General features: G+C 40.6%; 1 protein-coding gene across 1 annotated transcript; it reads right to left on the bottom strand.

Annotated features, from left to right (window-relative positions):
* Positions 1-1,772: 1,772 nt before the first annotated feature.
* OTOP1 (otopetrin 1) lies at positions 1,773-24,786 on the bottom strand. Its single transcript, XM_059721576.1, has 7 exons — positions 24,625-24,786; positions 24,279-24,372; positions 19,217-19,353; positions 12,736-12,794; positions 7,156-7,286; positions 4,758-5,698; positions 1,773-2,695 (listed from the first exon to the last, which is right to left on the bottom strand). The coding sequence occupies exons 1-7, from the start codon at positions 24,667-24,669 to the stop codon at positions 2,525-2,527; spliced, it is 1,578 nt and encodes a 525-aa protein (XP_059577559.1). The 5' UTR covers positions 24,670-24,786; the 3' UTR covers positions 1,773-2,524.
* Between the last annotated feature and the right edge of the window lie 2,118 nt (positions 24,787-26,904).

Genomic DNA, 26,904 nt, shown 5'->3' with positions numbered 1-26,904 from the left:
GCAGACCTAAAACACATTTGAAATGGGGAACCCAGCTGGAAGGGATACTTCATCTTTATCTGCAAGCAATAGATAACTGAGAAAAAATGTCAGAATGTTGCCTTATATCCGACAATAGCAGGTTATGAGGCACTTGATCTGCAAACAGTGTTCCATTAACTCAGGCAGAGGAGACTATTTGTGAAACTTTATCATAAAATATTGTGGAGAAATGCCCTCCACATAAAAATGAAATATAAGGAAGAGAGGTTTCTAACCAAATGTACAAAAAGAAATGATAATTATTAAAAACTTTGGGTCTCATCTGCTGTTAAAGAGCTAAGCTTGCAAGTTTCAAGAGCTAACTGAATTCCAGTCAAGACACCAGATTAAGACTAGAATTCAGAATAAAACACCTAGAGAGAGACTACTACTAAGGCCTATAAAAGTCACCCAGTCCATGATGTGGGACAGTGCTTGGTGCTCATTCGTGCACCTTCAGTACTCCTTTTGGAAAACTACACTGACTGCAATTTGGATTATATTTGGCATCTGAGATGTTTTACCATAATATACAAAAAAAAGGATGTCCTAGAAGGTACTAAGGTTTATATGGATGATGATAAAAAAAAGTAGGATATGCCAGTAGAAGAGCATGAGTAGAAGCTCCAGACAAGTTTGGAAAGAGTTGGATTTGCTAGGCCAGTGAAACAAAAATGTAACTTCTATCCAGTGCAAATAGTGTACATGGGAGAGAAGTTAATGCAGTGAAGAATACAGATAGATCACAACAAAGGAAAAGAAGAAACACAACATTCATAGAAGTAGTGAAATATGCAGGGGATGTATATCTAACCAACCTGCTCAAACAACCTGAAAGCAGTATTAGGAAAAAATCACTGAGAGCAAATCTGGGCAAAGAGTTTAAGAAAATAAAGGAGTTAGTTAAATCCCAAATCCTAAGGCACTATGAATGTAAGCTCAAAACTAAATTGCACATAGATTTTTCCAAGGAAGATACTGACATGGCCTAGTTACAGTAGCGTGGTCAAAACTGGATATCATTGTTCTATGATCTCCTATGATTATTGTCCTATGAGTTTCATTGTGTGCAAAGAAAAAGACTTTGTTCTTACTACCTAGGTATGAAAAGTATATTTGTAGAGACCACTGTTAGCTGAAATGACCAAAACCCCACACTGAAGCACCCTCATGCCCCAGCCAGCCAGCCCCTCTTCAGCATGCTGAGCCGGGGTGGGGAGCAGCCCTGACCTGGCAGGTTGACCCCCCAGGCCCTTTGCCAGCTGGGGCTGTTTTGACCTGGCTCAATGTGCTGCGAGCCCAGGCGCATGTGAAGACATGGTAATTGCACGTGTAAACAAGCCCAAAGATATTTAAAAGCATGATTCCTAAAGATTCATTTTCTCTTTGGGGGTCTGAGCCTAGATTCTTCATTGACAGCATATACATGGGTCCAGCAGCTTATGAATAATACTCGTATTTTTGTACTTCTATATGTTCTCCCATCCAAAGATATTGCAGAGCTTTAGAGAAATTAACTAAGCCTCCATTAACATACTAGCAGTATGAAATAAGTAGGCATTATTATCTTCATTTTACAAACAGGGGAAATGAAGTACTGAAAAGCTAAGGAACTTCTACAAGGTCACACAAAAACTTAAGCAAAGCTAAGAAGATATGACTGATCTCCTGACTTCTGGAAGTGAACATAAGCTACAAGACTAGCTTTTCTCCCAAATATTGTCACAGATTTTGGAAACCTATCCAAACAATTAAAGAAATTAGCTTTATTACTTAGTTATTTCATACTGTAAATACAAAACAGTAGGGATCCAATAATAAGGAAAACTTTTTTACTCATAAGGAATTATATACAATACCATATCTAAATCCATATAGCATTTATATCTTCAAACAATATACTCAGGAAAATGACAATAACATGCTGATTTTATATCAATATTCAGAGATTTAAATACCATTTCCTTTCACACACTAAATAATAGATTTGGATTCCAGTCTACATTATAAAGAAAGGTGCTCTTAAAGGGTGGTATCTTCAAAAGTGTCTAAGATATTTAGGGCAATAGATCTAATTGAAAATCAGTAAGATTTCTGTTCCTAAATCACAAAGGCATTTTTAAAAATCCCATCCAAGGGAGTGAGAGGAACACTGAGAGAAAAAAAGTGCACCAGTACAAATTGTATGAAGAACATATTTTGTTTCCACATGGTAAGCACGAGTTGATTTGAACAGGAAAAGATTCAGGAGCATTTTCAATTAACATTGCTACATGGCACCCACCTAGTATTGAAAATTCTGCCAAAAAAGAGACTGTTTGATTATGCAATCAAATATTCAGAGGAAATTAATATCAAATATTAAATTCTATTAAAGTAAGCTCTTGTTTAGGAAAATAGTTTTAGAACCTGCTGAGTTCTAAACAGCTCCTTGTATTCTTTTAACCACCCACATATTAAATCATTCATTCCATTAGTTATTCATTCATGGACAATATACAGATTATGTCTTACAACTAACCTCAAAGAGTGAGGCAGCTGAATGCATACGATAAAAAATAGAAAAAGGCATTGCAAGGTTAACAACAATTATCCAAGGTTCAAAGCCAAAAACTATTTCTTCCAGTCCATTGTCATACACTGGGCGGCAACCAAATGCAGGTGGAATCCAGAGCTGCATACAAAGAAAGCAACAGTGTTAGTCATGATCTTTATCATCAAGTGATATTTGCCCGTGGTGACTGCAGCACCACTACCATGCTCATTCCCTCTAAACTGGAAATGATCCAATATTATTTGATTTAAATAACCTCTAGGTCAGTGTTCTACTCATACAGATGTCAGCAGAGTTACTCCTGATTTATTCCTGGGTGAGAAAAAGGAAAATAAAGGCTTCAGATCTTATCTGAGTTGGTATTCAATGCAATATATTAAGGGGTAGTTTAAAATGCAGTATTGCACCTGCAACATAATTTTTTTTTTCATGGGCTGAGAAGTTGTACTGTCAGTATTAGGTCCAGAGTTCTAAAGATATTCAAGCACTGGGTGCATCTGTACTGTAGTGCTTAAAGTCCAGATTTCCAAAGGTACTTAAGTTCCTGATTCTAATAGGGCACATCTACACATGAGTCTACATTTTGATAGCAACGTGCTATGCTGATGTAGCATACACAGGCATCTAAACAAGAACAGCAGCTATGCTGTTGTAGCAATGCACTCTCTCTTTATAGTGTATTGCTACGGCAATGTAGCAATTAAAAATAACTGTGTGTGGCCAGCACGGTGTAGTATGGGCTGCTACTGCACTATCATTTAGAACTTCCAAAAGGAAATCCCAAATGGTGCAGTAACTATGGCGCCGTATGGCGATATGTAAAATCACCCACAGACACCTAAATACCGTTAATTATTGGGGCTAGGCATAGATGCAAAAGGCTGGTGTCACACTTTCAATTTAACACTTACTAAGTGCAGTTAAAACATAAACAGTTATTCAAACAATTTTAGTACATGTAAGGTGCCACTGTGGCATTTCAAAGTGGCTCCCTTCCAGGCAAGGAGTATCTAAGGATAAGTTACACATTACATTTAGACCACACACAGAGCACTTAAAAACACAAACATCTGCATGTTAAAGTTCATTAACTTGTGCTAAGTGCTATCTCAGTGTCTCAGGGGTGGGTTAACTCTGGGCTGTGCTTCCTAGCTCCTGTTACAGTAACTTCATTCTGCTCCACAGAGATAAAACAAGCAATTGGCAGTGCTCCAGCATTCCAGGATGCACCACTCCCAGCTCCCACCTCCACGCAGAGTACGGATAGAGTCCAGGGATCTTGGCTCCTAGCTATGCCCCCGCTCACCAGCCGTCTAGTGGCAAGTGCAAGCAAGAAATGGTACTAATCTTTAACATGTGACAGCTCATAACATGTTCTAACTTTAATGCCACTTAACATTCCAGAGATTTAGTACAGTATATGTGTAACATCTAACTTCACCCTAACATACTAACTTTAATACATTACAATATTAGAAAATTCCAATGATTTGAACCATTGCAAGTGAACATGTGACTACGCCCTAAATCTCAGTTTCCAAACTTAGATACTCTAAGTTCAAACTGGCATCTCTGAAAAACCTATTAGGTGTCCCTGCTCTGCGATCATGGGGCTGGGAGATCCTTATCTTTAAAAAATCCCCAATTTTCAGTTAAAAATCCCCAATTTTCGGTTTTAAAAAAGTAACCCCAAATTCATATTTTTCTGTGATTTAAATGAAACACCACTAAAGTGTGTGTGTGTGTGTGTGTGTGTGCCTTTCCAGTGGGCAAGCAACACATAGCGACACATAGCTAAACTAAGTACCATTACCATTATGTACTGTGGGACTACTTACACAGATTTTATATTCTACTCCCCCCCCCCCCGTATAACCCACCTTGCCTTTTAGCATGCTAAGAGTGGATGTGCTACAGCTGCTTGTACTTTGTTATGAACCTATGTGGCCTGAGTGTGTGAATAAATTTTATGTAAGTCCTTGAAATGCTAGTTGCACAAAAACAAAACTAGTAATGATGCTGGAAGGGGAGCAGGAGGACACTTCCACATTTTAGCCTAATGGTTAAGACACTTGCCCAGGAAGTAAGATATCCAAATTCTACCCAAATACACTTTGCAGACTTGGCAGGTATGGGAGCTTTTTAATATTAATTTAATGAGTTATAGTAAAAAATATCTTACCGAAAGATTACATAAGAATAAAAATGCTGCAATGTTCTTCAGTATTCTCCTCTTATTGTTAGCAACAGAGTTGCTACTGTAAAGTGAGAAATCTGAGGTTGAATGTATCACTGGACTGAAAACTTGACTTTTGTCTTCCTCAAGACTACCATTGCTACTGCTTTCTTTCACATTTCCGTTGAACAGGCACGGTAATTCTCCACTGTCAGCATCAACTGTCCCATTGTAAATTTCTTTAAAGGATGGGGTAAGTGACAGAGTGTTCTCCCTGGATATAGTTACTATTCGAAGAGTTTTAATGTCATCATTCACCTTTTCCTGTTCCTGATGTATGGATTCAATGATGAAGAGGTTCTGAATATATTTTTCAATAATAACCAGAATGGAATAAGGCAAATTATACCACGTATATTGTGGATGGTCTTGGGCACAGATAATTGCTAGAATAGAACCCCACGAAAGGAGCCATGATCCCGAAGCTGTACCAACCAGTAGGTCTGCATCCAGTTTCCTGGCAGGATTTTTTGAATTATCCAATGATCTGTCTTCTAGTCTGTAAATTAGAAGGGCAACAATTCCAGCAGTACACATGAGGGTCAGTACTGAGATAGCATATATATAAAACATGGTCAGTGCCAACTCACTCTTGATTTTTGAACGTCCAATCTGAATCAAATACACAACAACAATTGCTATGGTGCTAGTCAGCACAGTTAGTCCAAAAATTGTGCCAATTGTTATGCCATGAAACTTGAATGGTATTTTGTGTTGTTGGTGGTGTTCCACTTTGCGTCCAATATTCTTCCACAGAACATACAGCATTGTTGATGCCAAAATATGATATTCTATGTTGAAAGGATACAGATAATATATTCCTTGAGAAAATATTGAACAGAGAGTTGTTGTTGAACAATTACATTGAGGTGCATGGTCATCTAAAACTAAAAAGGAGGGAGAGATTAGATTCCCTTGTTTGATAAATATTTCTTGTTTATAATGAGACAATAGCATAATAAGGAAAGTGCATTGGGTATATCATCTTGTATATTTAGTTACCTGTGGAAGAAATTACCAGTAACTTGTGATCAGTTTGCTCTCTGGGGACCACCAGTAAGTACTTCATTGCCCACTAGTGCTTCATGGACCACATTTTGAGAGCCTCTGAACTGTATCCCTCACTATTTGATCTGTAGCAGCAGTCAGATGTTGTGTCACTTAGAATAATTTCCAGTTCAGCAAAGTATTCTGATTGTCCTGACTGTCAGGCCACAGTGTGTACATTGCTTATGCTCTCCTCTTGAAGCAAGTATACTGCACTTGCTCTCAATAGTCATTGGATTGGCCCTCTGATTGAACTTGTAAATTGTAGGTGCAACTACATTCCATTTTTAAAAAATATGAACTATATTAAGCAGATTATTTTTTGCCAGTCCGGGTGTTTACTTTTAACTCTAAATAGGAGGAATGGGAAATTCCAGATTACTATTAATTAATCTGCAGTGTAAACTAGAGAAAGGTAAAAATGTGGTCAGTTTGGTTTCCCTTTGCAAAGGCAGTACAAGTAGTTGTTAGGATCCAAATGTTATTGGATTAATTCAGGGAAAAATATTAATGCAAAAGTTGCTAGCTTACTTTCTCTTTCAAAATCCTTTCCTCTCCTCTCCTCTGTAATGGCAACCAAGCTCCACACAACAGTACAAAAAGGTTTCAGGGATGGAAGAAAACTTTTCCAGTCTGCTCCCATTTGAATTGCAGAGCACCCCCAGCTTCTCTTGACTTCAGTGAGAGTGGAGGGTACCCAGGATTTCAGAAGACTATACCAATATCCAGAAGACTAAGCTTGCCAAAATCCAGGACATATTGGTGGAGAAAGTTTACAATAACAATACATAGAGCCTAGTCCTGCAACCAAGTTTTGAATGAATAATCTTGATTTATATAGCGAGCTCCCTTAAATTCAGCGTGACTACTCACCTGAGGTAACCACTCATGTGAGAAGTTGGATATGTTGGGTACATAAGATGTTTTCCCTTAAGAACAAGGAAGTAATTGATGTCTCTTAACAAAAATGCTGTTTGGTTGATAACCATGATTTATTAATAGAGAGGTATTTGGGGAATTTTATTAATCAAAATAAATATTTATAATATTTCTTTGGTTTGGAACCTGTGGTCATTCTTGCAACTCTGGCTCTGATCCACTGAGGAGCTGAGCACTATCAATTCCACTAAAGTAAATGGGAGTTATAGGTGACCTGGAGCATTATAGTCAGTAGTAGTAGGCATTTGTTCAGTGGTAGCTGTGTGTACAGTATATAACTTTATCTTAGTGGAATAGTTTTTAATACTATCATGTGTTAGAGGAGAACTTCTGAAAAGGTACTGAGCCCTTAGCTTACCTATTGTTATGTTTCCAAAACCAAGCATGATTAGCCTTTCCTTGTGCTCATTTAGTTGATGTTTAGACTCTGTTAATACTCCATTTGTCCACAAGAGTAAATTTGTAAACACAGAATGGATTACCCCAAACCTAAAAAACAGATTAGTTATTGATAGAATCTATAAAAAGGAGTAGATCTCACTTCATCTTAAGCAGGGTAGATCACTTTTTGATAGGTACAATGTTTGACACTAATTTAGCAAGCAATGACAATAGTGCAGACCAAAAAGTTTCCTTATAGCATGCTCTGTAGTGAAAAGGAGTGGCTTAGTGCATTAAACTGCACTGTAAGTAGGATACTTATTATTTGTGACAATCCATTAAATCAGGGGTGGCTAACCTGCAGCACATATACCACAAGTGGCACAGACAGTCTCTGTGTGTGGCATGCAGAAGATTGGGGAGGGAACAGTCAGCACAGGGGAGATAGGGCAGGAAGCAGAAAGCAGAGCAGCAGATAGGACAGGAAAAGGGGATTGAGGTGGCACCAAGTTGTGACATACCTGCCAAAAAGGTTGGCCTCCCCTGCCTTAGTGGCATTACTATCAAAATTAGTGTACATCATTCTTTGGGCATAATCACTTATTATATAGCAGCTTCCTGAAGGGGCTCATATAAAAGTTCATATTCAAGCCAATAAGTGATCAGTCTAAATAAAAAGCAATTTATGTTGACGCTACTCCTACCCAAAGTATTCTGTGCTCCTTTCTCACACCCACTGTACACATTCTTTTTAAGCTACCTCCTCCTGACTCCATTCACAACTCCATTTTCATTTCCTGAACAACATTCCCCATTTGAGACTGTCAAAACCATCTACTTGCTTTAAATCAGTAAAAGTAATGGGCATTATGGGCTAAGCTTCCTAGAGGCTTGGAAAACCACACTCTCTGAATGCAAACCATTTGAGACATGATGAAAGATAAAGGTTTCTGGAGTAAGTAAAAGGATAATGGCTCAAAACATTACAATAATGTATGTGCACAATAATGGTCATAACATTGCAGTGGCAAACTGTAGCGTTTTGACATATTTTGTAGAATAATGTAGTATTTTTCTAAGAACAATCTACTCTTTCTTCATCCACTTCCCACTGCTTACTCAAGTCTTTTTTCTCCTACACCAAGTCTCAGAGTTGCTTGCATTCTTTCCTTCAGATAGATTATCTGATCCATTCTTCAGCTGTCCTTTTGCATATAATCTGAAACTCACAGTTAACACATTGCAAGCACTTCACTAGTAAAAAAAACTCATTTCACCAGCTCACCTTTCAAACCTTTCTTTGAATGGTAATTGTGGCGGGGCACTTTTGGTACCTGCCACTTTAAGGGCAAAAAACAGGCAGCAGCCAGGTGCCTGATGAGGGCAACAATTTTGGATGCAGGCATATAAACTGGGCTGCAGTTTGCTGCAGGAGGAAGGAGGTAACATCAAGCTGAGAGGCTGCTCTGGGCATAGTCAGGAGGTAAGGGCTATGGGTCTAGCCTGGGCACTGATTAAAGTGGGCCTGGTGGGGCTCCAAGTAGCCAGCGTAGGGCCACATGAACAAGGGCAGGAGCAGGTAGGCGAGCTCCCAGATGAGGAGGGGCAGGACCACCACAGTGCCCAGTGGCAGGTCCAACACCCCCAACACGAAGCACCCACTCTTCCCCAGGCCCAGCAAGCCAGAGTTCCTGAAGATGTGGGTGTTGTGGGTACTGCCAACCCAGCCAGTGCTCACAAGCATGAAGGTGCTATGCCACAGTGGTCCACGATGGCCCGGACCTCCACAGAGTGATAGACTTTCCAGTTGTAGTAGGGGAGGTCTCCATGGGGTGGGCAAGTGACGGGGTTGTGGATCCATCCAGGGCCCCAGTGAACTGGGGGAATCCCAGGGCATGGAACCCCACCAGCATTGCTAGAGGGTCATGGACAGAGCATGGTATCCCCCAGCACATCCTGGAGGGTGCTGTACACTTTCAGGCCAGCTTCCCTAGTGGTGGCCTTGCCCACGCCAAACAGATGGCTGATGTACCACAAGCTAGGGGGTGTCCAGCTTGAGCAGGACAAGGGCGTCAGGTGTCTGTGGGGAGGCCACATGACAGTGTTCTGCCACTTCAGGTGTGGCCAGAGCTGCTCCAGGAAATCCTAAAAGGTGGCCCAGATCATCCTGAAGGCCTCCGGCCACTGCTTGTCATCCCAAGTATGCTGGATGACATGGTGCCACCAGTACTGGCTGGCTTGGCAGGCCCAGAGGCAGTGGGGCTGGAGGCCCAGGAGTGCAACAGCAGCCCCAGCGGTGGCATCCTTGAACCCATCATCAGTGTCCCTGCTGGGGTCCGGCCAGACAGACGCAGTCAAGGCACAGGTGTGCAGCAGTGGCCCTGGGGTGGCACGTGGCAGGTGGGCAGACAGTTGCTATGCATAGGGGAGCCAGGAGGGGTGAGACATCTGTGGACCAGGGATTGGTATGGTGGGCCAGCAGGGCCAATGTGACAGCCAGCAGGAGTGCATGGTGCTGGTCTTTGCTCCGAGGGGCAGGAGCAGCTGTGGTGCAGGGAGGCAGAGGCAGAGAGAACAGTGCTGCCCCTGTACTGCACATGCAGCTCCTGCCCAGGAAACTGGATGGCCAGAGAGCAGCAAGCAGGGCTGGCTTTCAAGGAGGGTTGCCAGCTTCTTGCAGCTGCAGCTGAAGCCTGAAGCTCCCCCCCAGTGATGGCAGAGGCCCATTGCAGGGCCCCAGGAAGCAGAAGCAGATTGGCAGGAAATCTGGTTCTGCTTCTCTGCACTTGTAGATGTCTGCCTGACACCATTTACTCATTTTACTCACCATTTACTCAATTTACTCAAGAGTAAACTGGTGCCACAGCAAATGCACATGTAGATGCGCCCAATGTTTATTAATACCAACAGTAGGTAAGAGCAAAAATTTCTGGGCTGTAACATTTACTCTGGGAATTTATTCAGATGACACTTCCTATATCTGCAATAACTACTTGGTACTAAGAGCAACATATAGCGTCAAGGGATCAAGATGATGCCACTAACAGTCATTGAGTGTATTTTCTGTGATTTAACAGAACAATATTTTTTAATGACACACTGTAGATGTGGTAATTCTGGGCATGTCTACACAAGCATTAATGTGCCATAGTTACAGCACATTAAGTGTAGTACCTGTAATAACAGGTACTATTTGAACATGTACTAACTGGTGCTCCTGCGCAGGAGTGCCAGCACACTCCTTTTTAGTGATGCTAATACACAGTAGACTAATTCTGCTGTGCATTAGTGCAATAGCATGGCTTTTGCTGTGACACGCTAATACACAGTAAAATTAGTCTACTGTGCATTTATTGTCTCGTGCAGACGTGCCCACTGGGCATGTCTACACGTGCATTTACGCCAGCTTAACTTACCGTGCAGTAAGCGACAATACGCCAGTGTCTACACATGCAGGCATTAAAACGCATTAACGCTGTGTGTGGACTGACTTGGGACTAAAGATAGTTCTAAGTCAGTCCACATACATAAGTGTTACTGCACAGTAAGGCATCTGCATGTGTATTACTACGCAGTAACTAATCAGCCGTAAATTTGATACCTATGCAGATATCAAATTTATGCTCAAGTCAGCATAAGTCATCATATTTACTGTGCAGTACAGGCATGCACATGTAGACACGTGCCCATACTGCACAGTAATTTTGGTTACTGTGCATTAAATGCGCACATGTAGTACCTAACATAGGCTCTATTGTTTTCCTAGAGTGGAGCCAGTAATGGAAGCAAAAAACCAAAATATCATAAATGCTTCAAGAGTACTCCCATGGTTGCAACAACTGGCCCCAAGCTGTGCAAAAAGTGAGTTAATGGCATGGGGTAAATATTGAAAAATCTTTTAACTTAGTAAAGGCCTCAGGGGTGTCCAGGCTTGACTTCCTATGTGTTAGAGATGGACCCATTCCCAAGGGAACATGGATCACTGAATCATACCTGTCTCAATAAGTAAGCACAGTCATTAATACATGGTTTTTTTGTATTTACATAATGCTCATTGGCATTTATTGTATGGTATGCAAATACCAGAAAAGAATAGAACCCAAAGAAAAAATTCTGAATCATTTACTGATTTGTTTTCTATGGATATTTGGCTAGTTCCTGTAGTTTGTTTTGCATTGATGTTTTAAGATCAGTAGTTTACATAAATATTTGTCAGATGTCAAACCTTGTTTGCCTGAGGTCTGTAGAGCTTCACCATTATACAATATAATATATGATGATAGCAAGCCTGTCATTGAATGCCTCAGTTATTCAGTGCTTGTCTACACAATGTACAATAAACTAGGGTGGGACTTTACTAGCTATGGTACACTAAATCCTTATGTGGATATTCTTAGTAGACACTAGGCATGTCTACACATGCATGTTAATACAAAGCAATAAACTCCAGAGCTTACTGCTCTGGAGTTTATAGTTCTGGATGTGCCATTTGCACATGCACCCAGGACCACAGCACGTTGAGCCAGGTCAGAGTAGCCCTGGCTAGCAGGGGGCCCCAGGGGTCAGCCTGCCAGCCCAGGGCTGCTCCCTCCTGCTCAATGTGCTGTGGAGGGGCTGGCTGGGGCACAAGAGTGCTCCAATGTGGGGCTAGCTGGCAGACAGGCCCCCCCTGAAGCACCCTCTTGCCCCAGCCAGCTGGGGAAGCATCTACACATGAGCTGCTGCTAAGTATAAAACTCCACAAAAAGATAATGCTTGTAAATACTCGATATAGTAAATATAGTAAAGTACTATATAGTAAATATAGTATAGTATATAATATAGTAAAGTATAGTAAAATATAGAAAATATAGTAAAGTACTCTAGTAAATGCAAGTACTATCTTGCTGCTGAGTAAATTAGTTTACTCCAGCCTAATAGGGGCATGCGTGTAGACGCAAGATGTTTACTGCTCAGCTAATTAGTCTACTGTGCAGTAAATGTCTTGTGTAGAGGTGCCTACTAAGCACAAGGTAGCTTACTCTACCTTCTACATAGAGTAAGCTAGTACATAGTATTGAGTTTTCAATAAAGATTAATATAAGAAATTAAATGTATTGTAAAGAACATAGCTACTTTACATAGTGGATGGTATCCATACCCTTTAGACAACTAAACAAAGAAAATGTAGTCTGTACTTTTGAGAGATATGGATGATATTTCCTTACCCTGAGAAAAAATAAGTGTAACTCCAAAAGATGGAAGGTCATTATGCTGTAACAAGCTTGCCCATAACTTTAATTAAAAGGAAAATGTATACCTATTCTATATATTTTTTGCTACAAAAGTATTAAAACTATTTAATTTAAAATTGCTAATTAAAATAACAATTCTCTCTTCACTCACAAAGGTGAAACTCTATGGGATGTACCAACATATGTAAGAAGAGAATCTGATTCCAAAATTTTTCAGTATCTTCCTTTTTATTTAATACTATTTACCACATTAGAGTAAGTTTTGTACTTCTATTCATACAAACTAAAATTAATATTATAGATCTTAATAATATTCACTTTACCTTTCAAGTGTTTTGAAAGACTGGATTATATCCTTTGCATGACACCAAAGAAAATACACCTAAATGGAAATAAATACAGATAAACTTTACTCTTTGGAGTAAATGTCACTATGCATGCATGCATGAAAGACACTCAGCAGAGAATGTAGATATATAGGAAAACACCAATGGCCAATTCTCTGCTGGTGTAAACTGGTGCAGCGCCACTTCCATACAGCTCTATTGATAAGAATGACCCCTGTACCATTTACTCAGAAACTAGTTTCTCGCATATGTGCAAAAGAATGGAATGGTTCGACAGTAGAAATTTTTAATATGACTAAGCCAAAATATAAACCTTAAGATTTCTCTAACTGATAAAACTGTTTTTTTCATTTTTAATGGTGAAAATGAAGGAAATTGCAAAATCACATAAGTGCCAAACTGAAATCACCTGCACGACACAGGCAGAGCAACACTAGCAGGGCAATCTTTTGTGCACTGCCTTGCCTGTGAACCATGTTTTCTGAAAGGAGCATTTCAGTTTGTAAGAGGTTAATATTGTGTCTCTATATATTGGCCATGTCTCACAAGCTGCTGACTGCACAGTTATTACTGCACAGTCGCTTAGTACTTGCATACCCAAGTACTAAATGACTGTTCAGTAACTGGCATTACTGCACAGTAGTGTCCCTGCATGGCTTCCTGGTGACTCTGACTACACACTAGCTCATTACAACTGTGCAGTAGCGCTGCATCATGGTTCATGCCATGCAACGCTGTTGTGCAGCAGTAATTGTCTTGTGTAGACACACCCATTTAGTAGTTGCAATGAATAAGAAGAGTAAGATGGTAAATGGAATGAAACATCTAAGGCACTGACAGAAGTGACATTTGTTGTACAATCGGCCCCTTGAAAGTGCTGTACAGCCATTCCCTGACAGAAGTGCATGGCTGCAAAGTGCTTTAAAAATGCCCGATCCTGTGACAAATTAACCTTCATGTAATGAGAGTTCAGCTGAGGGCTCCAAAGCAGAGCACCTTTATTAACTTCTGTCTGTCCCTGCATACAGTTAGGACTTGGCTGATGCAGCCCAGCCCCACCCCTGGTGCTGTCTGCAGGATGGGAATGGGGTGAAGGGAAGGGAGGAAACTCCAGGCTGGGGCTTGCCCAGCCTATGCTGGAAAATGGCAGGTAGACTGGAGATAGGAGAGCGAGGCAACAGATAGGCAGCTCCTGGATCATCTCCAAAGTTGAGATCAATTCCTCCACCCCCAAACCCAACAGTGAACATGAGTTAGAGCAGGGAGCTGCACATCTGTCAGCACCCCTAGTTTCATATGGATGCTGGCATGAAACTTGGAAAGCTTAGCAGCACAGTTGGGCTCCAAAATACTAATTGATTTATCAACTTTATCTCAGCTTATCTGTTAATTGAGACTGCTAATAAGGATACTTTTTTTTATTTTGCATATCCATCAACAAGGAACCATTACTATTAATTATTATCAATTAAAAGATGTGAGCTAGTACATTCACATTCATCTTTATAGGCATGGTAGAATGAGTTAAATCCCCTAACCCAAGTATCTGACAGCCTAAAATAAGAAACCATATAAGAAACAAGAGGCAAATTACAGGACAGTGGTTCAGATGAGAAATTATTGGAAAGGAGAACAATGTAAGGAGAATTCCTAGAAAAAAAATAAAATTCAAGGAGAGTTACAGAGAGAGGTGGCTCCTTGTGGTCAAGGAATGAGACTAATCCCAGAATAAGGCAGTGGCCTGCTGAAAGGCACAAAGCTAAGAGGAGGTAAAGAGAAAGGACCATTTAGGAGAGGTGAATAGAAGGAGCTTTAGGGGTAAAAGTAGGCAGCAGTGAGCGCATCTATATGTGCATTTTAATGCACAGTAGCCTATTTTACTGTGCATTAAAGCATCACATAAAAAACATGCAATTAAGCTAATACACAGTAAAATAGGCTACTGTGCATTAAGCATCACTTTAAAACTGTGCACATTTGTTACTGTGCAGTAAGGCAGTTTAATGCACATTTGTTTAGTACCTCATATTGGAAGTACTAAATTTAATGCACCTAGGAAAAGTGCCTTAATGCATATGTAGACACATCCTGTGATGCTTCTGTAAGGCATAGTGAGGCTGAGGATATTGAACTTAATGAAGTAATAGACAATCCACTGAAAGGATACAAGGTAGAATTAAATACACAAAAGAGGAGGAAAGAAGCTTAGGAGAAGCAAGACAGAAAGTCATAAGAAACAATCTGAGGGACAACCACAGCATGTGAGAAGTAACAGCCATCAGGTTAGTGGGGAAATTTTTTTTTTATTAAAGAGGAAGAAGTAAAAATGATTTGCTGGAAACTGGGCATGCAGGTAAGTGTAAGTGAGGTACAAGAAGAATCAAAGATGTTTCTCATATTTTAGAAGGATAATAGAATAAGGACTTCAAGATTTCTCTTTCTCTCTCTCTCCTTTCTCTGTACTATTTGTTGCAATGAATGAGGAATGCAAGGTGATGGTGAAATGGTTCCATAGGAATACTGGCATGAAACTTGGAGGCTTTAGTTGCACAGTTAGGTTCCAAAGATGCTAAAGTTTGACAATAGGTAAACTGTTTGGAAAGGATCAGCCAAAATTTTTTTTCTCTTCCCCATAGAACCTTTAAAAATAACATGAATTTAAAATGTATTGTATGACTTCACTAGTTTCTGCCCATGAGCCCAGGGGAGTATGTAAAATATACCTGGGGTATTTCTAAAAATGACATTCTAATAATGTCCATTACTTCCAGTTGCCTAATTTTTATGCCAAATTTGAGACATACAGGGCACCTACAGACATGCAGTGAGGCTGTTCCAACACGCTGTAACTACAGCACTTCAGAACAGACTGGATGAATGGTAATTACCATGCTCCAGCAGGCTCCAGAGTCACATGTATCAGCATTCCTGCACTAAAAAATGGTGACAGGGGTGCTTTAACTAAAGCTCATTTGATGTGCTTTAGTTAATGCGCCCCTACCATCATTTTTCAGTGCAGGGATGCTGATACACATGATGCTGCAGGTGCTTGAATTAGAGTAGCTCTCAGAGCAACTCTAATTAAAGTGCCCCCCACCCCCTCCCAGAGCACGTGTTTAAATGCACCCAGTGTCTGACTTTCTGAAGGGATGAGTACCTACACTTTCCATTGACTTCAGTTGGAATTATGAATACTCAGTACATCTGACTCAAGTCCTACCCCACAGAATAGAAGTACTTAAAATTAATGGATAGTTTTGAAAATACAGGTCTCTATCTAACGGCAAGCTTTTGGCAAAACTATGACTCCTAAACTTCAACTACTTACTATATCCTGCTATGGGCAACATTCTTTCAAATGTGTGCACCTGTTTGGTGAAGCATTTTACCAAATTCACATGCACCAAATAACTCTAAATGTAATCAGTGTTTGAAATGAAATCTGAATTTTCCAGCTCTGGCTTATCTCTCTTTAAATGTATATACTTTGACTTTCCTGCTTCATTGTCCATTTCCATGATAGGTTCAGTAGAATCTGCTACCATAACAGAGGGGAATTTCTCTAGTTAAGTAAAATCATTTTAAAACCTTTGTTCAAGCTCTGAAATTGAGAGTACAGGAAGAAAAAACAGAAAGGGAATAGAAAGCAAGGTTAAGAGGTAATAATAGGGATGATAATATAAAGTCCATCCAGCAGTCCTTTTGCTCACAGAACCCATGGGAACTCTATGGAAAAGAAGATATAAACCAAAAGTTTCTCGAATATTTGGGTTGGATGCAGTTCATTTTATTTGTTGATTTTCCCCCCTATAATTGTACAAATAGTGTAGACAGAGATGATCCTTTCTTGAACAGGAAGTTGGACTAGATCAATAGAGGTCAACCTTTTTGGCAGGTATGCCACAAATTAGTCTTGTACCCTACCCAAGCACCACTCTGATCCCCTTCTCTTGCACAATCTATTGCTGTGCTGCCTGTCCTCTTCCCTGTTGCATGCCACATGGAGAAGCTGCCTTTGTCACTTGTGGCACACATGCTGCAGGTTGGACACCCTTGGACTAGATGACCTCCTGAGGTCTCTTCCAGCCCTTTTTGCATAATTCGAAGTTGTGCTTTTTGAGTATTTGTTAAGTTACTCATAAGAATAGCAGTGCTTCAATAAATTTAAGCAAATTAAACCACAGTAAAGCAAAATATGAATCCAGTTGAGAAATAAGTCTCACCATTATATTTAACAGAGGCAATTAGCAACCCCCTCTCTACTTGTTCAGATTTTATATTGAATACAAAGTAGTAAGAAAATTTGTCATGTATAGATCTTCCTGGGATATGTTTCTCTTCTATCCTTTCTTGGAGTTAGCTAACTATCAGTTTTAGCCAAGAGAATCTTTGATTTCTCTTGTCTTGTGTTCTGATTCCTACACACAGCAGTAAGTGGCAGGCAGGGACCTTGGCTGAGTGTGACTGGTTTTAGCGAGAATTGCTACATGCAGACCTACAGGTGGAAGAGCATTGAAATGTTTGTCTTTGACATGTGAAGGGTGGAAATACTAGATAAGGAGATTTTGAAGAAATTGTGGTTGCAATCCTGAATCTACTGAATACAGTAAGGCCAGGATTTTACCCTCAGAGAGGTAGTTAGAAGGCATTTGAGCTGTAGCAGTCATTATCTGGTGAAAGATTGCTAGATGTTGCTATTTCCCCTTGTTGAACACGGGGGGGGGGGTTACCCTAGTCTTGGATTTAAGTATATATAGTACTTCTCTCCTTTTTGCCTTATTATGTAATAACACAAGTATAGTCCATAAAACAAATAGGTAGTCAGTTTAAGCATAGAATAAAAGAAAATGAAACATCTAATCAAGTGCAATATTTGATGCCACGAGATATTGTGGAGAGAAATGTCTAGAATTAGCAAGGAGAGGAAAATGTTCCAGGGCTAATTGTCTGCATGCGCTGCTATGCACCCAATAATAATTGCGTAAAAGTCCAATATCATGCTTCAGGGTTAAAACCCATCATTTACTGGTTTCAGGAAGGAATTTCCCTGACGTACAAGTATTGCATAACTAAAAAAAACACATTCTAGAGGAGTTTTGCTTTCCTTTGAAGTATCATTCATTACCACTGCCAGCAACAGGATGCCAGAGTAGATGAATCAAGAAACTGAACCAGTAGGGCAAGTTCTAAGTCACATACAGAAGCAACAGTCAAATGCATTTAACCAACCCTCTCATTTAAGAGAATGACAACAGTTATATGCCACACCTGAACTAAGAAAAGATGTATTGTTTCAAATTTAGGAACATCCTCTTTACTTGCATGTAAGATTTATACATACACCTCTATGTATGAGCAGTCATTGCATTTTCAGATACCAAGAAGCATTGTTTACTGCTAACTGGAAAACTTAATGCTTGCTGCCCAATTTGCCTTCACAGATTTGACTTTGGCTGCAGAAAGGGATGTGCATGTATAGAAGTTTAGCCTTTAAAACTTAATCTTTAGGCTAGGGACAGAATTACACATAATCCAGTATAAGTGATTGAAAACCAGCTCAAATCTGTAACACAACAGAAATTCAGTGCACATAAATCTCTTTCAAAATGGCTGAAACAGGTTTAAGATAACCCTGGATGGATGTAGTATCACACTTAAATGATTTAAGTTAAAGCTGTTTTTTGAACTTCTATCCCAGATCCCCTCCAGATTCAAGCTGTCTGCTCCAGCCAAGCAGGGAGGCATGATCTAGTGCCCTCTCCTCCCCCCCTTCCCCCCAGCTTCTGGCCTGAGCCACTGCAGGCATGTGGCTGCATTTCTGGAATCAAAAGAGAATGTCTGTTCATTTGATTATCAGTTCAATCTATGCAGCCTAGATTAACTTGTAAAGACTGAATTGATTCAGCCTTAGACTTTCTGACCATCTGTACTTAGCCCAGAAGTTTGGTTCACATACACTGCTTTTAAAATGGCCAAAACCAGTTTAAGATAAACCTGGATGGATGTAGTATCAGACTTAACTGGTTTAGGTTAATCAGTTTATTGAACTTCTGTCCCAGATCTCTTCCAAATTCAAGTTAATTTACCGTCCCCTGGCATCCCAGGATGCTTTGAACCTCCCCAACCCCACTCCACCCCTCACAGGGTGGGTGGGATAGCTTTGGCTTTAGCTGTCTGCTCCAGTGGAGCAGGGAGGCATGCTCTAGCACCCCCCCAGCTTCTGGTCTGGGTCACTGCAGGCATGTGACTGAATTTCCAGAATCAAAAGTGAATGTCTGTTCACTTGTTTATCAGTTAGACTAACCTGCAAAGATTGAACTGATCCAGCCTCGGGCTTCTTGACTGTCTGTACTTAGCCTTAATTTTTGTAGAACATTAGAACTGTACTTAGTACATGTGGCATTGAAAAGACAAAACTTCTGCTTGGTGAGAAAAACTATTATACAGTGGCTTTTACCTGTAAAAGAGTATGCACTGCATGTGTAACAGGAAAAATGCCTTCAGTTGCAGACAAACAGTTGGAAAATCCAATAAAATAGCCTATCTTAAAAGAGTCCATAATTAAAGTAATCACTGCAAATAAGGTAATCCCACCTAAAGAAAAAAATATTAAAAATATTAATATACACTTGAAGTGTCCTCAGAGAATCTATATAAACAAGTGAAAATTCTTATTCTGAAAAGGTTACATCTAAAGACCAATAATATAGGTAAACATTCATAAAACAAGTCAATTCTATTAAATAAATTGGTGTAATTCATGTAATTCCTTTCACAACTTATTATTAAAGCCTAATCATGATCCATGGAAAGCAAAATGGAACTGAGACCATTCAGCATCTTGCAGACAGTGCTCAGCACTTTGCCAGATCAGACCCTCAAGTAACTGAAGCACAGAAACAGTTATACAGGGAAATGAATTAATGTACTATATACCTACAGAGCAAACTATACAACTCAGAGAGCTAAACAATAATGTTACAGTCTCCTGACCCAAGGGTTCTACAGAGGGAAGTAATACAATCACTTGGTATGCCATCTCCATTGTTCATAGGGTTATACTGAACCACTACAAGTCACAGACCAAAAATATAATGATTTGTATGTTTTTCTTCTTTGAAAGAAACTTAAAAGACTTTAGACTTCATGCTGGAAAAAATTATTTTAACCACAAATTTGAAATAACTTAGTATTTTTCTTTAGGTATTTATATAGGACTTTTTAAAAGTTTTCAAATAATAGTTTCTTTAATGTTTTTAGCATACCTCCAGTGCTTCTCCTTCAGAGAGATAAGCTGATTTCTGAAAGCTGTATGATAAGATAGCAGTGTGTTGCTATTGAACTTTATTGTATCAGCATAGTTAAACAAAACACAGTTAGAGATCAAATTACTGAACTAAACTCCAAGTTCCTTATTCAGTACTCTCCTAAATCTTTACTCAGACAAACTCCCATTAACTTTAACTAGAATTTATCTGAGTAAAGACAAGGTGGAAACTAAAGACCCTCAGAACTTAGACCATCATGAATAATTATAGCTTTATTTCTTATTCCCCATAGAGGCTTATAGCATAAAGATGATAAATGATATAAAGATGATACGTGATATCACAAGAGTTGATTCTGTTCAATATCACATTCCTCAAAATGGGCAAAATCATGATCCCCTTATTAACATGAAATATTTTACTGAAATTAGTATTTTAGGATAATGTATATGTTGTTTCCTAAAAAAAAATATTCAGAAATAAAATAGTGACCCATTTTTCTTACACTAACACATTAAATATACTACTAAGTTAAGTATTGTTTGAATGAAAATTTTAAAAATACAATGTAACTGGTGATATTTGGAGAACTTATACTTACTTATACTTATAGTATATTCTTCTAGTTATTCATGTGAGACTTTATAATAGACAAGAGAATCTAAACTATATGCACTGGAGAAAAATATATTAAACTCACTTTTCCAGAAACATTTTTAAAATAACACAGTTCACTCCCTTTATTAACTAATATGCAAGAATGGACTGCAACCTAAAAGATTTAATTTCCATTAGGATTTTAATTCTATATTTTACAAATAATCTGTATGTAAAGAGACCAATGATCAAATTCTCTTGGGATATCACCAGCAGAGAAATTGGCTTCAAATTTTCACTTTTAAAATGTAAAAGCTCAAGGCCCAATCCTGCACTTCCTGGGCATATATCATTTTACTCATTTTAGTATATCCATTGAACACAATCAGACTGTTTATTTGAATAAATGTACTCATGTTTGTAAATGTTTGCATAGGCTTAATATTAATTATATGCAGAAGTTAACTGAATTATAATGTGGTAAGTTCTGGGCAGTTAGTCATGTACATTTTATTCTTAAAGGAAGGAATTAACATTATTTTAAAGGGAATTAATATTGTTAATCCTATTGATATAACTAGTATGAGTAATGTATTAAAAATACCCACAAAAGAGCCACCTACAAATACATTTTAAAAATCAAAGTTGCTATTTGGATATTCTTCCTGACTATTTCAACATACCTTATATATTTATTTGTGTCTGAATATAAAAGTTATCTTGTCAACTGGAAACAAAAATAGTTACTGCCTGCATCTTTTGCTCAGATATACCTTTTGCATCTGAGTGGTGCATGATGATGAGTGGACATTACATATACTTAAACAGGTGATTTTAAGGGACTGGGAATTGTTTTCAAAGACTGTTGAAATCTGTACACATCAACATATTAGGGCTTTAAAATACTGTTCATGTTGACCTAGTTTTTACCACTTTCTGAGAATAACAGAAAATGACACTCATGGGTGAAGATGCAAGCCAGAGCAAGGCATGTATGAAAATGCCACTCTAAAATTATTGTATCATTTTGGGTTATGTCAAATGATTTAGTGCAAACAAAGAAGAGGTAGGTTTGAAGTTGCCAAGAACTATAATGCAAATTAATTTGACTACTTATGTTTTAGATGTAGCTTGTATTCTTTGGAGAAAGGAATGGAATAAGCAATTTGTTTCTATTCTCCTATTTGACTTCATTTGGCTGATCTCTGCTTTTTTCTGTAGTGCCCAGAGCCCTTTATTCACCATGGAAGCCAGGCATGGGAATGTCACACTGGAGTACGTCTAATAAAGGACTGTTTTTGTGTATGGTTTTGACTAAACTTCAAATGATGTTAGATTGGAGCATGCTCATATAATTCTAATGAAAGCAATTCCCCAACTGAAGTCAAATGAAGCTTTGCCTGCATTCAAACTGCAGGAAGTGTCCTTGGTACAGCAAACAGCCAGAGAAAGAACAGTTTCTAGGTTCCACCTGCCAATATCTAGACACAAAATAATTTGCTTAGAAATTCATAGGTTGAATTAAAACCCTATTGTGACTAGCTATTGCAAAGCTCACTGAATTGATTTTACATCTTGGTTAACTGTACAATAGTCACAAACTCAATTAATGTACAGATTTAGGTTTACGTTGCTTTTGGTCCAGTAATTCTTATTCAATATTTATTATGGATAGAAAACAAAATTAGTTGCTCACATACTGTTTTTACTGGGGTGGTATACACTAGCTAAAATATATATATCTTAAATGGGCAAGTTTTATCATTTTCTAGTCCTTTACTAGGTAATTAATGCACATTTTCTTTTACAATGAGAACAAAGAAGCCCATTCTGAAAATCTAGCTAATATTGAAATTGGAGAAAACTTTTTGATGAAAGTAGTTCTGAAAATGTGTCTTTTGCTCCCAAGTTTGACAAAAATCTACTAACTAATCATTTTATATTAATTAATCATTATCAATAATACAATTATTGATGAATAGAAGTATTGCACTTCTAATTGCACTTCTAAGGCAAAATAAGTCATACCAGAGTAAGTAGTACAGTAATGGAGCCTAGTTTAATATAAGCCTAAACAGGTTTTCTTCTCCTAACATTGGTTTAAAGAATTTTCTAAAACCATCCAAACAATAAGAAAGCACTGAAAAGTGTGAACTGATTATCAGGAAAAGAATCCCCAAAAGGGAGAATCATTAGACTGTGAAGTAGCCATTTCAGGGAAGCTTTGGAAGTCCAAGCGCTGGGCAAAGCACACAAAAATATACAATAAAGAACAATTCTGCACTGGCAGGGGACATGGATAAGAGATTGTGTGTTTCATTTCATCCTGTAGGACAAGTGAAAGACTGTGTCAAAAGAGACAAAGAATTAGATTCTGCTATTCTTATGTTCAGTAAGAGCAATGGACCACTGGAACTTATTCTTTCAGTAATGGAATTCCAAAAGAGTAAATTGTCTTTCTGTGTGAGAAAACATGGCAGAACTTGGTTCAAAATAAAGCCAAATTCAAACCTGGGCGAATGACATCCAAGGAAGATTTACACCATATGTTTTAAGTTATTGAGATTTGGCTAAGAAGGAAATATTACAGAAAAGAATAAATACATGGCATTAACTACTCATTTGATGGTATGTTACCAGTATAAATTATTAGAAGAGTGACTGCGCAGAACATGGCATGTATTGGTTTTAATTGAACAATAAGAATTGCAATTACCATTCATGATAGTAATACATTTAACAGGTGCAGCTATGTGGGCTGCAAAAGAATAAAACTTGTCTTGGAAGATCTTGTTTTTTAGAATAACCAGATCATTCCTAATGTTTTTCACTTAAGTGGTAGTCATAGCTGCTGCTCAAAGAATTGTCTTCCTTGGCATCAAAGATATGAAAAGTTATGTTTTTGACTTGGGACCCTGAAACACAGCATTGCCTTAAGCTAATCTGATTTCACCACAACTTTGCATAAGATACCCTATGCCTACAGTCCAGGTGTGGGAGACCTGCTGCAAATAAAGTTGATCCACTGCAAGACTTGCCAGTAGTTTTTTGCTTGCCTACAAGGGCTATCTGAAATACTTCCTGTTGTCAGCTGCCAACTCCTTGGGGAGGGGACGGTACCTTGTCTTTTTCTGCATATCTCTAAGGCATCGCGCACACACCTGCCATCCTACCACCCATGTAATAAGTAGGAATCGCTTATTTGTACAGCTAGACTTTCACCACCGCAGATGCATCCCATGACAGATGCTAGTGTATGGCGTTGTCTGAAAAGCAAACTTTCCCTGAAACCTAAATTCCTCCAGTCAAGGGCTCTCAAAAGTGCTTGATCTAATCTATGCCATGTATTTAATGTGTCCACTCTCTCGGGCCAGTGAGCGGGTGGGAGGGGGGCTCTTCAGCCTTACGAGATACGGACACTGGGGGCATCGTTCGCCTCCGAAGAAGGGGAACTACTAAGATGATGATGAAGGACCAAAGCGCGCAACGAAGAGGGGATGTGTCAGCCCTGGCGCGGGACAGATCGGAAGGGAAAGGCCGAAATCAAAGGACCCCCTTCATAACGGAGCACTGGCCCCGGACTCGCCCCGCCGGGGCAGGGCAGGGGCTGCCGCTGGTCGGCTACGAGCGCTGGACGCAGGGACAGCGACTTACAGCGGAGCCAGCGGGCCCCGGCGTGGGTGTCCTTCTCCTGGATGAGCCTCCGCTGGGTGTAGCTCCGGCAGACGTACCACAGCATCCAGAGCAGCTGGACGAGCATGAGGGTGATGAGATAGGAGAGCAGGTGGCTCTTGTGGAGGCCGGCGGCGTGCACGGCCCAGGCGAACATGAGCAGCAGCCCGGCCAGGAACACGCTGAGGCCGTACTGGCTGCTCAGGGTCTCGGCGCTCTTCTGCGGGTAGCTGCCCCCCGGCCCGCGCCCGCCCCCGCCCGCGCCCGCGCCCGCCGCCTGCTCCGGCTCCAGCTCCCGCTCCCGCTCCCGGCCCGCGGCCGCCTGCACCTCGGGGGAGCCGCCGCGGCTCTTGGCGGCGCGGTCTCCCGCCATAGCCGGGGCGATGCTGCTCCCCGGGACCCCTTCCCGCTGCCCCTTCCCGGCTCCCCGGGGAAGTGCTCCGGCTCCGGCTCCGGCTGCCCCGCCCCGTCGGAGCCGCGACCCGGGCCTTTATACAGCCGGCCGGGCCGCAGGGTTGGGTCTCGCCGCTCGCTCCTCCCGGGGGCAGTGCCAGCGAGCGAGGGGGCAGCGGTGCGGGGGCTCCGCAGTGCCCGGGCTGCCGCCTCGCGGGCCAGGGACTTGCAAAGCCGACGTCCACCCGGCTGGGTGGGCTGTCGGCAGGGTGCCAGCCCTCGCCAGGACTTGGGTGTCCATCTCCAGGACACTGCTGAGACTCACCTGGGAGAGAACTGAGAGGGCATGTGTTAACATAAATATGAAATCTTGAATCCCGTTTATACAGGAGTCCAGTGGGGGTTTTAAAATGGAGCAGTAATGTGCATTTGCCTTTCTGATGTCAAGTTTACACACCATCACACATACCTGACATCTGCAGGCGCGCGGTCATTTCGGAAACCTCCTGGAGTGGATTCAAACAGAGTTGGCAAACCTATCTGTCCGTGCCCAGCCGCAGGGTGTGGCATGAAGCGTTGGCCTCTGATGCACTTTGGAGAATGGGGAAGAGAGGTCCATGCAGGGGGGAAGACATTTGTCTTTCCCGGGGAGCCATGAGGAAGGCCCTCCACCAGCAAAGCCAAAGGGAGCTCCAGAGACAACCGTCCCCAGACAGATTCCTGACAGGCAGCTGGAGCCTGGGACACAGTTCAGGGAAAAGTCATAGCTAGTAATTGGACTTCATCTCCCTGAGGCGGAAAGGTAACAACTGCCACAGTGTCCATCTCCTGTTTTTGGCAAGTGGCACACCACCTGATTGTAAGACTCCTTTCTTTCTGAGTTGTGTCCTAGAGGGAGCTCAAGCTAGTAGTTATAGCCAGGAATTAGGAGCCATGACTTTGAGGTGCTGCTGTGTGGCACAAGTTTGTTGGGCATGGCTTGATCTTGTAGTCTTCTGAGTATCACTAGGAAGGTGCAGAGATTACTCCATCTCATTTACGACAGGAGAAGTAAAGGTACTGAGCAGCCTACAAACCCGGTTGCTTAGGAATGGATCCAGAGAAGGACTTTCGTACCTCCAGGTTAGGCACCTGACCCACACAGTTGAATCCAAAGCCTTAGAATTAGGCCCCTGGACTGGTAATGCATGGCCTAAGCAGCTTAGGAGAGTGGTCCAAAAAACCTGAATGAAAAGGGAGAGCTAGCCCAGGGGTTGGCAACCTCCAGCACGTGTGCCACAACATGGCACATGAAGGCATTTTGCTTGGCACGTGTGCCGCAGGGCGGACAGCAGGGAAGGGGCTGGGGCTGCACTGCAGCAGCAAGGATTGGGGTCCTTGCAGCTGTCCTGCTGTCCAGCCCTGGCGCGCCAACATCTTACAAGTGGAGGTTGAGGTATTTTTGGCACTCTGCCCAAAAATGCTGCCCACCCCTGAGCTAGCCAGTAGGGACCACTAGCACAAGAGTGTCTGAATGCCCATCTGTGGAGCAGAGGTGCCTCACTCAGAGCTGCAAGGCATTTACTTGGGATCTGGAGCCTGGATTAAATAAAGAGCTAGAACCAGAACCCAAGATTGCAATTTGGATTTAAGCATCTGAAATCCGCTAGAGTCCCAATTTAGGTGCCTTAAGTCCGTCTTTGAACATGCCTTCTCTATTCCCTAGCTTAGCCGTAACAGAAATATTGTACTGCTTAGCTAATTAACCTTTGTAAAGGACATTGAGTATCTTCAGGAAATGCTTATAATGTTTTCTTAGTCATGTCATAGTTAAAGTTTTCAAAACAGGTTAAGTTATAGCTTCCTATTTTCACTTCCTCGTGACATAAACATTAATCAAACTGCTACATGGGGTGAAATTATGCATTCTTAGTAAATAATGTTTTTCATTTAAAAATAAGGAAATTTATGACAAAAAACATTTTATCCAGCTATAGTGGATTGAAAACTACAGCTCTCCTAATCTCAGGATTAATGTCACACTTCCCAGATTTCACCCATATAGCAAACTGTAATTCACCCACACACCCCGTGATGTAAAAGGGAAATACAACTGTACATTTTACCTAACAAATACAGCAAATATTCTGCTGAAGCAATTTGCAAAATAGAACCTAAAAATGTCCCATTTAATGCTATGCAAATTTAATTCTACCCTTCAATTTCACCCACAGTC

This window comes from Alligator mississippiensis, chromosome 2, assembly GCF_030867095.1.
Source record: "Alligator mississippiensis isolate rAllMis1 chromosome 2, rAllMis1, whole genome shotgun sequence".
Lineage (NCBI taxonomy): Eukaryota > Metazoa > Chordata > Crocodylia > Alligatoridae > Alligator > Alligator mississippiensis.
This window is presented reverse-complemented; position numbering and strand designations above follow the sequence as displayed.